At 40.6% G+C, this 13,590-nt stretch overlaps 1 protein-coding gene across 2 annotated transcripts; it reads left to right on the top strand.

Annotated features, from left to right (window-relative positions):
- Positions 1 to 1,100: 1,100 nt before the first annotated feature.
- LOC123997634 (kelch-like protein 26) lies at positions 1,101 to 6,754 on the top strand. Of its 2 annotated transcripts, XM_046302066.1 has the most exons (3): positions 1,101 to 1,395; positions 4,205 to 4,387; positions 4,916 to 6,754. In XM_046302066.1, exons 1-3 carry the CDS (start codon positions 1,346 to 1,348, stop codon positions 6,495 to 6,497), a joined length of 1,815 nt encoding a protein of 604 aa, XP_046158022.1. In that variant the 5' UTR covers positions 1,101 to 1,345; the 3' UTR covers positions 6,498 to 6,754. The 2 variants fall into 2 exon arrangements, with proteins under 2 accessions (XP_046158022.1, XP_046158023.1); XM_046302067.1 differs by lacking the exon at positions 4,205 to 4,387 and having other exon boundaries at positions 1,372 to 1,510.
- The last annotated feature ends 6,836 nt before the right edge of the window (positions 6,755 to 13,590 follow it).

Here is a 13,590-nt window from a genome sequence, read left to right as displayed (position 1 = left end):
GGGTGACATTTCTGGTCTGGTGAATACGCAGGCCATGAAAGAACTGGGACATTTCCAGCTTCCAGGAATTGTGTATAGATCCTTGCAACATGGGGTATTGCATTATCATGCTGAAACTTGAGGTGATGGAGGTGTATGAGTGGCATGACAATGGGCCTCAGGATCTCATCACGGTATCTCTGTGCATTCAAATTACCATCAATAAAATGTTATTGTGTTCATTGTCCGTAGCTTATGCCTGCCCATACCATAACCCCAACGCCACCATGGGGCAGTCTGTTCACAAAGTTGGCATCCGCAAACTGTGAGGCCGGTTGAACATACAGCCAAATTCTCTTAAATGACATTGGGGGCGGCATATGGTAGAGAAATTAACATTCAATTCTCTGGCAACAGCGCTAGTGGACATTCCTGCAGTCAGCATGCCAATTGCACACTCCTTCAAAAGTTAAGACATCTGTGGCATTGTGTGACAAAGCTGCACATTATAGAGTGGCCTTTTATTGTCCCCAGCACAAGGTTCACCTGTGTAATGTTCATGCTGTTTAATCAGCTTCTTGATATGCCACACCTGTCCGGTGGATGGATTATCTTGTCATACCAGATATGCTCACTACCATTTGAGAGAAATAAGCTTTTGGTGCATATCGTACATTTCTGGGATCTTTTATTTCAGATCATGAAACATGGGATCAACACTTTAGGTGTTCACTGTACATGCCATTCCACATTTATTTTGGGTAGTAATCATGTTATAATGCTCATCTAATGCTGAATATATGTTCAGTCATACCATTGTTATCAATCAACTGCATTACACTTTAAATAATTCGAATTCAGATGCCAATATGGTTGACGACACTAGCTAGCTAAATTGGCTAGCTAACCAAACCATTATGATGGTTATCTAGCATACTAGCTAGCCCGACTACTACATCAGCAATAACAGCCGAGTGTAATCTTAACAAATGCCTTAAACAGAAGTCCAAAACTACATATACGCCTGTTTAAATATATATATATATAAATATATATATATATATATATTATGAAATGCACAGGCAAATGCAAATCGCTGTGGAATCCGTCTAGCTAGCTGATTACACTTCTGCTCCTTGTTATATCTGTGCAGTGGTTTTCCCAGACCTAGACGTCCTTGCATTCACAAAAGTAAAGTTGCGCGCGCGCTCAGTACAAACCCGAAAAAACTCCCACCACAACAGGACATTTACATCTGGTGCAGAGATCACCATATTTTAGCACAGGGGAAAGTAAGATAATTGGCTTATCGATAGGCTTGATGCGTTTATTTTGTTATGCCTTTGACCTACTGCTACGTTAGAAAATGGCGGAGTCGGATGGTGGGGATTTCGCCTCGAATCGTCCGCAGAACAGGTGAGGATGACACTCGTGGTGAAATCAATATGGGAAAACTGTATGTAGACCAAAAGTCAGCCAGAGATAAATGGGCATGTGATAGGCCTACGTGACACCCAGGAGAACTTACCGGGTAAGGAATTAAAAAAATTATAAATGTGAAACATTTGGCGAGAGGACATTCGGGTGGATTTTCAAGAAATTCCCGAGGATACTGGCCTTTTTTGTTTTTGCATGAATTGTCATATCTTTGCAGATTGATTCATTTATTGTACATTGTATCCATGGTAGGCTACATCAGGCTAAATATTGCCAGTGATAAGGTATGAGTAAGAAAGAATGTTAGGCTACCTGTTTGGAATTCTGTCGTAACATTGTTACGTTCATAGTTACAGACACCGCTCCAGGATAAAGGGATTTAAGGGGGCAGTTGAAATCGGCGAAGGGCTATTTTTTTGGGGCGGTTCTTGTATTGGAATTATGTTGCATTCTGCTTATATTACGTTACACCACAATAAACACAGTTCAAATGCAGAGACTCTGAGATCATTGAGTGCTTTTAAAGTGACAGGTTGGCGCAAAATCTGTAACCTATATCCGCTGCGCGTATCAGCATAAAATATTGGCCTTCTAGCAGTCGTAAAGACGAATATTCAGCAGGAGGCAGGTAGAGGTGCAAATTCGTGTTGGGTTTATTGACACAGCGCTGGTGTTTCAAAGGTGACGGTGATATTTACAAATATATAAAAATGTCAGCATGCAAAATAAAAAGCCTCTCATCAGGCAAAACCTGCCTTAACCAGTAAAGCACAGGTTTGGATACAGGCTACGCTTGAGGTACCCAAAAGTGAACTATTCTTGGCGCGCAGGCCAGGTATATCTATGCACGCTAAAGTGCGCGCATTCACACCATTAAACATGACGGAGAAAACGGACACATGCTCTCCAAACAAAGACAATTAAGAAATTGACAGTTAACTGGTACACGCAATGAAATAAATCACAAGTGTTGCGCAGTTTGTGTGCTCTCCAAACAACTTTTCCACTTGGAGAATGAGAATGGTATTAGGCAATATTTAATGAATTACACACATTTCTGTAACCACACATTCTAAATTAATGGGGGACTATGTTGTGATTAACAGTAACTTCACTGATGAATATATATTTCATGGGGCATTGATAAACATTGACAAACAATGAAATCGAACGTTCAGCTGTCCACAAACATTTTGGCGATGCGGGGGCACAAACTTCTCCGCATTGACCTTTTTTTGATGCAGGTAAGGGAGAATTCTCTCCAGAACGATACACCAGACCTCCCACTGGGGTTGTCTCCAGACGTCCATGTCACACCCAGGAACATTTTGCGGTGTGGTCATTTTCTCTCCAAGCCCGGGGAAAGGGTCAGAGCACACCCTCTCCTCTCCAGGTTGCGGAGAGAGCTCAGTCATAATCAGTGTCAGTCAATGTCCGGATGAAAACCTCATACACCCCATCACAGGGCAGACACTCCTGCAGAGCGCCCCCCATAGGAACAGCAGAGGAGCAGGAAGGAGAGAGACAGGCCTCCAACACTGCATCCTCAACAGGGCCTGACTGGTAACCTTAACCCCGCCCTTGTAAATCAAATGTTACAGTTATTACGTTATTCACTTAGTGTATCACAAAGATGAGAAGTGTTTTTCCCACTTTCTATAGAAACCCAAAGGATTCACACCTAACTGCCCCCGTGGCTTTCCATAGCCCCCCTACACACTCCGCAGTGTACTCTGCCCATTGTGCTGACGCAGCGGAGATACCCATTTTTTTTATGTGCCAACCTGTCACTCAATCATCTGAACTTTTTAGCTATTTTTATATAGGGACATACAACTACTTTAGCCCCCACTTTAGCCCCCTCATGCATCTGGATAAGCAAATTTCCTCTAGCAGGTGCAGCACCGCAACACATTGCAAAGTCCCTATTTCTTCAGCATCAAATGAAAAATGTTATGGCCTACTGAATTGAATCCGCCACTTATTGATGATAATGTAGCCTATAGCTTGTTTTTAGTTTGACTTTAAAAACAAAACAAAATTAAAATAAAAATATAGAACTTTTAAGTTGTGTTTTGTCAACCAAACCCAATCAAGAATTTGTCTCAAAACAGCCAAGCAGTCATAATTATTTGATTTCATTAGTTTTAATTGATAAGCTTGAAACATGAAACTGACTAGCCTTCTGCCAGTTACCAGAGGCACAGTCAGTCATACTGTAAGTCACCACAATAATTGACACACCACTTCCCGCATGTAGGCTATATATTGGATAAATATGTAGGCAACTTCATACTATTTAACAAAATATAATGTTTCAACATAAATTGTGAGTGACAGTTATAATTTCCCCCCAGGTATCATAGATGGGCAGCCTATAGTACTATTATACATTGAGACGGTCATATCCTCACTCAATATCTAGTGAGATTAAATTGTCCTGAAAGTGGTGAACAATTCAAGATATTCTCTAGTGTTTAATGGATAAATATATCACCCATTAACACAGGCTTTGTTCTCTGAATACAAAAGAAGGCATTTCTTCAAAGGAAGCAGCTGAATAATTCAAAAGAAAAGGGAGTTGAGATGAGGGTGATGATGCAGCTGCTGGGAAAACGGATGGACAAAGTGCAGGAGAGCAAGAGCTCAGCACTGTCACTGATGCTACAACAGGATCAGTCAACTCTGACAAGTATCCTAGAAGCTTAATTGGCAGAAGATACGTGGAAATACTTTTTAAAATACCCTATTCCGATAAACTGACAGTGATAGGCCTTTTCTCTTCCAGTATGGCTAACCAGAATAGCACCCTGCGTTGCACGTTCTCAGCCCCAAGCCATAGCGCCACTCTCCTGCAGGGCTTGTCGGTCCTGCGAGTCCAGGGGCAGCTCCTGGATGTGGTGCTGGCCATCAATGAGGAGCGCTTCCAGGTTCACAAGGCAGTGCTGGCCTCCTGCAGTGACTACTTCAGGTGAGACTGACGCTGTGTCTCCAAAATGGCTTCTGCTACTCGTCTCCTTTCCTTTCATCTGCACTGATTTGAGAGAACTGGACACTGGATGTATTCTCTGACTATAGTGATACACTGACTGGTAAAAGAGAGACCCGGGTAAAGAGACATACAAATCAAATCATGATACAGATGTAGAGGTGAGGGGAAGAGTGTGATTGTGTTGGTGAATTTGGCTTTGGTGTGAAATGATGATGCATCAAGAGCTGAGTCAGATGAGAGGCGTAGTATAGAGAAAGGAAGAGGAATTGGTACAATATGTGGGACTGATAGGAGGGATATAATAGCATTACAGGTGTACAATGTGCAATGTGAATATATTTAAATGAATAATCTGATGTTCTTGTCCTGATGTTGCATGGCAAGTAGGGGAGTGGTTCCATGTTTACTTTACCTCAGATTAATATGTTGTTTAGAATGGGGGGAAATCAATAAAACAAGTTTAACATAAAGACAGTTATTTAAATGGCTTTCTCACTTACCTTGCAGAGCCATGTTCACCGGAGGCATGAGGGAGTCAAACAAGGATACCATTGAGCTGAAAGGCTTGTCCGCCCGCGGCCTGAAACATATAATTGACTTTGCTTACAGCGCAGACGTCACACTTGACCTGGACTGCATTCAGGATGTACTGGGAGCAGCTGTCTTTCTCCAGATGGTCCCAGTCGTGGAGCTCTGCGAGGAGTTCCTCAAGTCAGCCATGAGCGTAGAGACCTGCCTGAACATTGGCCAGATGGCCACCACCTTCAACCTGTCCTCCCTCAAGGAGTCTGTGGACACCTTTACCTTCCGCAACTTCCTGCTAATCGCTGAGGAGGAGGACTTCCTGCACATTCCCATGGAGCGCCTGGTCTTCTTCCTGCAGAGCAATAAGCTGAAGAACTGCAGCGAGATCGACCTGTTCCATGCTGCCATCCGCTGGCTGCAGCACGACGACGCTCGCCGGGCCGGAGCAGACAAAGTGCTCTGCCACGTACGATTCCCCCTCATGCGCTCCTCGGAGCTGGTGGACAGCGTGCAGACGGTGGACATCATGGTAGAGGACGTGCTGTGCAGGCAGTACCTCCTGGAGGCCTTCAACTTCCAGATCCTTCCCTTTCGTCAGCACGAGATGCAGTCCCCTCGGACCGTGATCCGCTCCGAAGTAGTTTCGCTCATTACCTTTGGTGGGACACCCTACACTGACAATGATCGCACTGTGAGCAGTAAGGTGTTCTATCTTCCAGACATTGCCGCACGTCAGTTCAAGGAACTAACGGAGGCGGAGACAGGTTCCAGCCACGCCTGTGTATCGGTGCTGGACAACTTTGTTTATGTAGTAGGCGGGCAGCACCTGCAGTACCGCAGCGGTGAAGGGGCGGTAAACGTCTGCTTCCGCTATGACCCGCACCTGAGCCAATGGCTGCGCATCCAGCAGATGCAGGAGGTGCGCATTCAGTTCCAGCTCAACGTTCTTCAAGGACAACTCTACGCCACTGGGGGGCGCAACCGATCTGGAAGTCTGTCGTCCGTAGAGTGCTACTGTCCCAAGAAAAATGAGTGGACCTACGTGGAACCACTGAAACGCAGAATCTGGGGCCATGCAGGAACTCCCTGTGGTGACAAGCTCTACATCTCAGGGGGTTACGGTGTCTCGGTGGACGATAAGAAAGCCCTGCACTGTTATGATCCCACATCTGACCAATGGGACTTCAAATCGCCCATGAACGAGCCCAGAGTGCTTCATGCTATGATCAGCGCCAAAGACCGTGTTTACTGCCTGGGCGGTCGCATGGACCACGTGGACCGCTGCTTTGACGTCCTGGTGGTAGAGTATTATATTCCAGAGAATGACCAGTGGACCACTGTTAGCCCCATGCGAACAGGGCAATCTGAGGCAGGCTGCTGCTTGTTGGACAAAAAGATCTATATCGTTGGCGGGTACAATTGGCATCTAAACAATGTCACAAGCATCGTGCAAGTGTACAACACAGAGGCTGATGAGTGGGAGAGGGACTTGCACTTCCCTGAGTCTTTTGCAGGAATTGCGTGTACGCCGATCATACTTCCACAAACCACCACGCAACGGTAATCCCTCCGCCCAAAGTGACTGTGACAATTTGATTCCATGGGCGATTCCTCACAAAACTGAAAACAAAATAAATACCATGATTTGGGGGATTTTCAGGCAATTTAATCCACAGAAGGGTCCTTTGGAAGAAGGATGGATGACACATACAGTGCCTTCAGAAAGTATTCACACCCCTTGACTTTTTCCACAACTTGTTGTGTTACAGCCTGAATTTAAAATGGATTACATTTGGATTTTGTGTCACTGGCCTACACACAATACCCTATAATGTTAAAGTGGAATTGTGTTTTTTTTTTTTCATTTTTACAAATGAACAAAACCTGAAATGTCTTGAGTCAATAAGTATTCAACCCCTTTGCTATGACAAGCCTAAATAATTTCAGTAGTAAATTTGCTTAACAAGTCACATAATAAGTTGCATGTACTTATGTGTGCGATAACAGTGTTTATCATGATTTTCGAATGACTACTTCATCTCTGTACCCCACACATACAATTATCCATAAGGTTCTTCAGTTGAGCAGTGAATTTCAAACAGAGATTCAACCACAAATACCAGGGAGGTTTTCCAATGCCTTGCAAAGAAGGGCACCTATTGGTAGATTGATTTTTTTTAAAGCAGACATTGAATATCCCTTTGAACATGGTCGAGTTATTAATTACATTTTGGATGGTGTATTAATACACCCAGTCACTACAAAGATACAGGGGTCCTTCGTAACTCAGTTGCTGGAGAGGAAGGGTTTTCACCATGATGGTGAATGGTGACTTTAAAACACTTACAGAGTTTAATGGAGAAAACTGAGGATGGATCAACAGCATTGTAGTTACTCCATAATACTAACCTAAATGACAGAGTGAGAAGAAGGAAGTCTGCACAGACTAAAAATATTCCAAAACATAGATCCTGTTTGCAATAAGGCACTAAAGTAAAACTGCCCTAAACAATTGGCAAATAAATTAACTTTATGTCTTGAATACAAGACAATATTGAATGTTCCTGAGTAGCCTAGATACAGTTTTGACTTAAATTGACTTGAAAATATATGGCAAGAGTTGAAAATAGCTGTCTAACAATGGTCAACAACCAACTTGACAGCTAGAGGAAGAAAAATAATCATGTTCAAATGTTCTTACAATCCAGGTGTGCAAACCTCTTAGAGACTTACCCAGAAAGACTCACAGCTGTAATCACTACCAAAGGTGATTCTAACATGTATTGAGTCAGGGGTGTGAATACTTAAGTATATTTGATATTTCATTTTCAATAAATGTGCCAAAAAAAATCCCAAAATATGTTTTCAATTTGTCATTATGGGTTATTGTGTGTAGATGGGTGAGAGTTTAAAAACAAATGTAATACATTTTAAAATTCAGGCAGTAACACAACAAAATGTGGAATAAGTCAAGGGGTATGAATAGTTTCTGTTTCTGTATTTGACATTTGTATCTTAACGCATAATTGAGAAATAATGAATTGAAGTTGGAATATTTGTCACATTTTCGCCTTGACTATGCCTCCTTTAAGACTCCATAATGTTTAATCTGTTAAGATCTGTTAAGATGTTGCTATAATATAGGCTACAGTGTATTACTTCAGCTTCCATCCTATGGTTGAGGTCCATGTGCTGCCTTATAATGAACTGTGGTTGAAATGATGTGAAGGCCAGAGCTAGTGTAAATGTATTAGTGGCCTTTTAATGGAAAATACGTGTTAGCTCTAAGGACAGACTTGCTTTTAAATAGATAGATACATTATTGACATTTCAATGTAGTTAGGGGTGTTTAAAAAAAATACTTAAAGCAATACCCACAATCAAAAACCTATTAACAGATTTGCAGGATAACATTTCTACATTTGTGCCCTGCATCAAGGAAGCATGTTTCTATTAATTGGTTGGGTAAATACATTGAAATAGTCCATTTGCAGTGTTTAACTTAAAACAAAACTAAAATTACAACAGATTTGATGACAGATTAGACTGCATGGTACCCGTAAGAATTGTTCACATTGAAGTTACTCAAATTCAATTTTATTGCATATAGCGGATTAGAATCTGTTCTTTTTCCTGCAGTCTGAACAGCCAAAAAGCACATGAAATTTGGTATTTCAAGACACATTTCAAACCACCTTTGTAGTTCTTTTGAAGTCAGATACAAATCTTATTCCTGGCCACGCGTCTTGTCTGAACCGTCAAATCTGATTTGCCCTTGTGTGGTTTTTAGACAGTTATTTGGCATATATTGTTGCTTGCTAGCTACTCTGTTGACAGTTTGACAATAACATGTGGTATCTAACTAGCTTGTTAATTGTTTACAAACAAATTAGTGAATGTGCTAGAAAGCTAAACAGATACCTAGCTAGCTATTTGACTGCTGTGGCTAGCCAAAAATGACTTTTTTTCAAACTACTTGTCTTAACCTTTGAGGCTTAAAAAGTGTTCTTACACTATGATGTTGAACATTCAAATCAACTGGGAAACGTCCATGGGAGGCATTGTTGTCACCTTAGCTTGCTACATAACTTCTGATGCTACGATCTGATACCATTTCTGTCTAGCCGTCTACGCATACAATTTGATGCATTACGTTTGATAAATCCAAAGTGTCCACCACACAGAATGCACTGCAACTGCTTCTGCAACGCAATGCTGCAAGGCAAACGCAGCGTTCCATTGGAAATGAATGTACAGTACTGATCAAATGTTTGGACACACCTACTCATTCAAGGGTTTTTCTTTATTTTTACTATTTTCTACATTGTGGAATAATAGTGAAGAAATCAAAACTAGGAAAAAACACATATGGAATCGTGTAGTAACCAAAAAAGTGTTAAACAAATCAAAATATATTTTAGATTTTAGATTCTACAAAGTAGCCGCCCTTTGCCTTGATGGCAGCTTTGCACACTCTTGGTATTCCCTCAACCAGCTTTACCTGGAATGCTTTTCCAACTGTCTTGAAGGAGTTCCTACATATGCTGAGCACTTGTTGGCTGCTTTTGCTTCACTCTGCGGTCCAACTCATCCCAAACCATCTCCATTGGGTTGAGGTCGGGTGATTGTGGAGGCCAGGTCATCTGATGCAGCACTCCGTCACTCTCCTTCTTGGTCAAATAGCCCTTACACAGCCTGGAGGTGTGTTGGGTCAATGTCCTGTTGAAAAACAAATGATAGTCAGACTAAGCGTAAACCAGATGGGATTGTGTATCACTGCACAATGCTGTGGTAGCCATGCTAGTTAAGTGTTCCTTGAATTGTGTTCCTTGAATTCTAAATAAGTCACCGAGAGTGTCACCAGCAAAGCTCCTCCATGTCTCACAAAGACACAGTGGTTGGAACCATCAGACCAAAGGACAGATTTCCACTGGTCTAATGTCCATTGCTTGTGTTTCTTGGTCCAAGCAAGTCTCTTCTTGTTATAGGTGTCCTTTAGTAGTGGTTTCTTTGCAGCAATTAAAGCCTGAAGGCCTGATTCACGCAGTCTCCCCCGAACAGTTGATGTTGAGATGTGTCTGTTACTTAAACTTCGGGGAACATTTATTTGGGCTACAATTTCTGAGGCTGGTAACTGTAATGAACTTATCCTCTGCAGTAGAGGTAACTCTGGGTCTTCCTTTCCTGTGGCGATCCTCATGAGTGCCAGTTTCATCATAGAGCTTGATGGTTTTTGCAACTGCACTTGAATAAACTTTAAAAGTTCTTTAAATGTTCCGAATTGACTGACCTTCATGTCTTAAAGTAACGATGGACTGTCGTTTCTCTTTGCTTATTTGAGATGTTCTTGCCATAATATGGACTTGGTCTTTTACCAAATATGGCTATCTTCTATATATCACCCCTACCTTGTCACAACACAACTGATTGGCTCAGACACATTAAGAAGGAAAGAAAATCCACAAATGAACTTTTAACATGGCACACTTGTTAATTGAAATTCATTCCAGGTGATGAAGCTGGTTGAGAGAATGTCAAGATTGTGCAAAGTTGTCATCAAGGCAAATGGTGGCTACTTTGAAAAATCACACATATTTTGATTTGTTGAACACTTATTTGGTTACTACATGATTCCATATGTGTTATTTCATAGTTTTGATGTCTTCACTTATTCTACAATGTAGAAAATAGTAAAACAAAATATATAATAAAAAAATAACTGGAATGAGTAGGTGTCTCCAAACTTTTGACTGGTACTGTACTTCTTGTGTACCAAAATGCAATGACACTGTCGGTGTGATCGAGGCGTGAGGAAGCACGAGCACCACCAACAATCAGCCTATACCACTGACAATGTCTGGAGTCAATGGAGCAGGTGTGGGTCTAGTCCAAGCTATCTTATGAAACACGTATTCCAAACTCTATCTTATGGCAACTCAGTCGTTTTTGAAGTCCTGTGAAAGTGCATGAGAACATCCGTGGTTAGTGCTCCTTATGTAGGAATTCTGTAGGCTTCTTGCATTTTCTCTAAAATGTTATACTGTGTATAATTAATACTGTAGATCAGAATGAAGTGATTTTGTCTCGTCCAACTCTTGCAGTGTTTGGTTGTGATGAACAAGTGGGGGTGGGAGGGTTCTGGTCAAGTGGCCAGATTCGAAGGCCAAGTTACATTGGTGTCACCCCCTTCTAGCTCCTACACAAAAGGACTCCTATGGTGTGAGAAATAGGGTGATGCCTTCACTTATCTTCAAATAGACATATGCCAACTGCTTTCACCTATGCAGTCCTGCCAGAACTGTGAAGCCCAAAGAGCTAAAGGCAAGGGGCTGAAATTCATGTAAGGGGGACCTCCTGATGGAAAGAACAAGCACAGCACACAAGCAGTGAGGATATGTGATTATTGTCCTGTGTATTTCTCCCTTTAGTATAGTGCATATGGTAAAACGTTAGTTTAATGTGAGTAGCCTATTTGTGAGACTTTCAGTATTGTATGCACAACTGTTTGTTAATGTATTTTACTCCTTTAGACTATGTTGACAGTGATGAGACAAGCTTATAATGCAACATCTTATTTGGAAGCACAATGTGGCCCTCATTGAAATATGTTTTGGTTTTGAAAATGTCACCTGTTTGCCTCACCTGTTCTGATGTTTTGTATGTCCAACTCAAAAGCACATATAAAGCACTTAAAAGCTAACTAAGTGGAGTCCACTGTTCTTCTGCCATTAAAATCCTTGGGTGGGCCACCTAAGTGTTTTTTCCGGGACTCCTAAGTAAAAAAATGAAAAAATTAAACGGGGTATAAAAAAAAAGCATTTTATCTATTTTTTAAAACATTTATTTTCAGAATGGAAAAAAGCTTTCAGTCTAAACTTAAACGATTAAAACCAGATAAGTTATGTAGAAAGATAATGGACCTATATATTTTTCAATAATATCATATTTGAAAACTAACAATCACCAAAATAAAACCTAGACAGTCAGGGATAATTGGAAATTCTAAAAACAATTCATCTATCCGTATTGATTTTGTTAATATGTTTGTGCAAAAGAACACAGCATTATCCATGGCAAAATGCATAGAATTGCAGGAAATGTGCATTAAAATGGCTAAATTGTCACTCCCTCCATGGCATAATATGTAGAATCGCAGAGATACATTTCTCTGTGGAGAAATTGGTTTAAAAAGGCCTCTACACCACCTAAGCCCCCTTTAAAAAAAAAAAAACCTTAAAGCTGAGATCCACGATAGGCGAAGCAGCCGCCCCTAGATGCATTTGTTATCAGTGTCTGTTGTTTGAAGTAATGTCTGTTGTAATATCGCAAACTGATGTGTTCAATTTCACCGCTATGGATTCCAGCTTTAATTAAAGGTGTTACATGAACTGAAAACAGCATTCAGGTGTTGTAAATGAATGTATCATTTTTCAAAGAACAACAAAAATCTTTGTGGGATGGCAGTTTAATGTAAATTGAAGACAAGTGAAACCTTATTCCCAATCGTAGAAAATTCTACTTGACCCGTCAGTGAAACTGTGAAATACAAGACCGTACCAGAATGTGTTTAATCTTATGAGCTCTTCCTCTTTCTTATACAGTACTGTAATACAGATGTGATATGTAGATTGTACAATTTTTTTTGTGATCAGCATACTAATCCTTTTGTCATTTGTGTAAGTGTTTTTTACAGAAAATCTTATTGAATAAGATGTTGAGAAATGCCCTTGCTCCAGAGATTCATGCTTTAAATGTGTGTCAGAGGACAACATGCACTTATGAGATTATTCATAATTAATGTATGGTTTATATGAGGTGCTATTTTTGCCTTTCTATACTTGACCATACCCTGTATTTAGCTAAATACTCTGCATTTAAACTCCAACATCACTGTAAATGTCACAAAGACATGAATCCCAATATTTCCTGTCAGTCAATTATAGGCCTACTGTATCTGGACAACTGATCAATTTGGTAAAGGCCATTACAGTTTATCTCTGTTCATCATGACCCTGATACAATTCCAAGGATTTGATTGATCCATTACTGGTATTTCAACTTTGGTAGAGCAATATCTTTATTTGTACCAAAAAAAATGTATGATTAGTAAATATTCGAAAAAGTAGCATGCACAAATCTGCCACGTGTCCTTCATACTTTCTGTAATCTACTTCAAAGGATACTGTGGCGAATTTGTCATCGTATTGTGTGTCTGTGAATTTGCCATCCATGGTTTTGACAGAACATGTGTGGGGTCCCCCTCTGGTGATAACTTGTTCACTCGGTTTTTGTAGTTCGGATATTGAGTGGCTTTTAATAAAACTTCAAGAAATAGATTGTTTTCCAGTTTTAAAAAAATTTGTCAACCTAACCATTCCTATAAATCGTCATATGATGCAAAGCATCATCATCGTCGTCACAGTTTTTGCTTACTGAAAGTGCTCTATCTTCTTGAAAACTTGACTGCTGACATTACATGTTTTGTTTTTTTGGATTGTACTAATGAACAATATACTAAAATATAGTTTTAAGTGAACTATCCTTTTAAACATAAATGTCCTGTGACATATTTTAGTGCGTTCCCACGCGTAGTTCTGAGCTATAGTTCGATTATTTGTTAAATGTGTTTTCTTAATTTATTTTCTTAATTTGGTCCA

Source organism: Oncorhynchus gorbuscha, linkage group LG15 (genome assembly GCF_021184085.1).
Source record: "Oncorhynchus gorbuscha isolate QuinsamMale2020 ecotype Even-year linkage group LG15, OgorEven_v1.0, whole genome shotgun sequence".
NCBI classification, from domain to species: Eukaryota; Metazoa; Chordata; class Actinopteri; order Salmoniformes; family Salmonidae; genus Oncorhynchus; species Oncorhynchus gorbuscha.
Note: the sequence above shows the minus strand (reverse complement) of the source record. Positions and strands in the feature narration are given on the sequence as shown.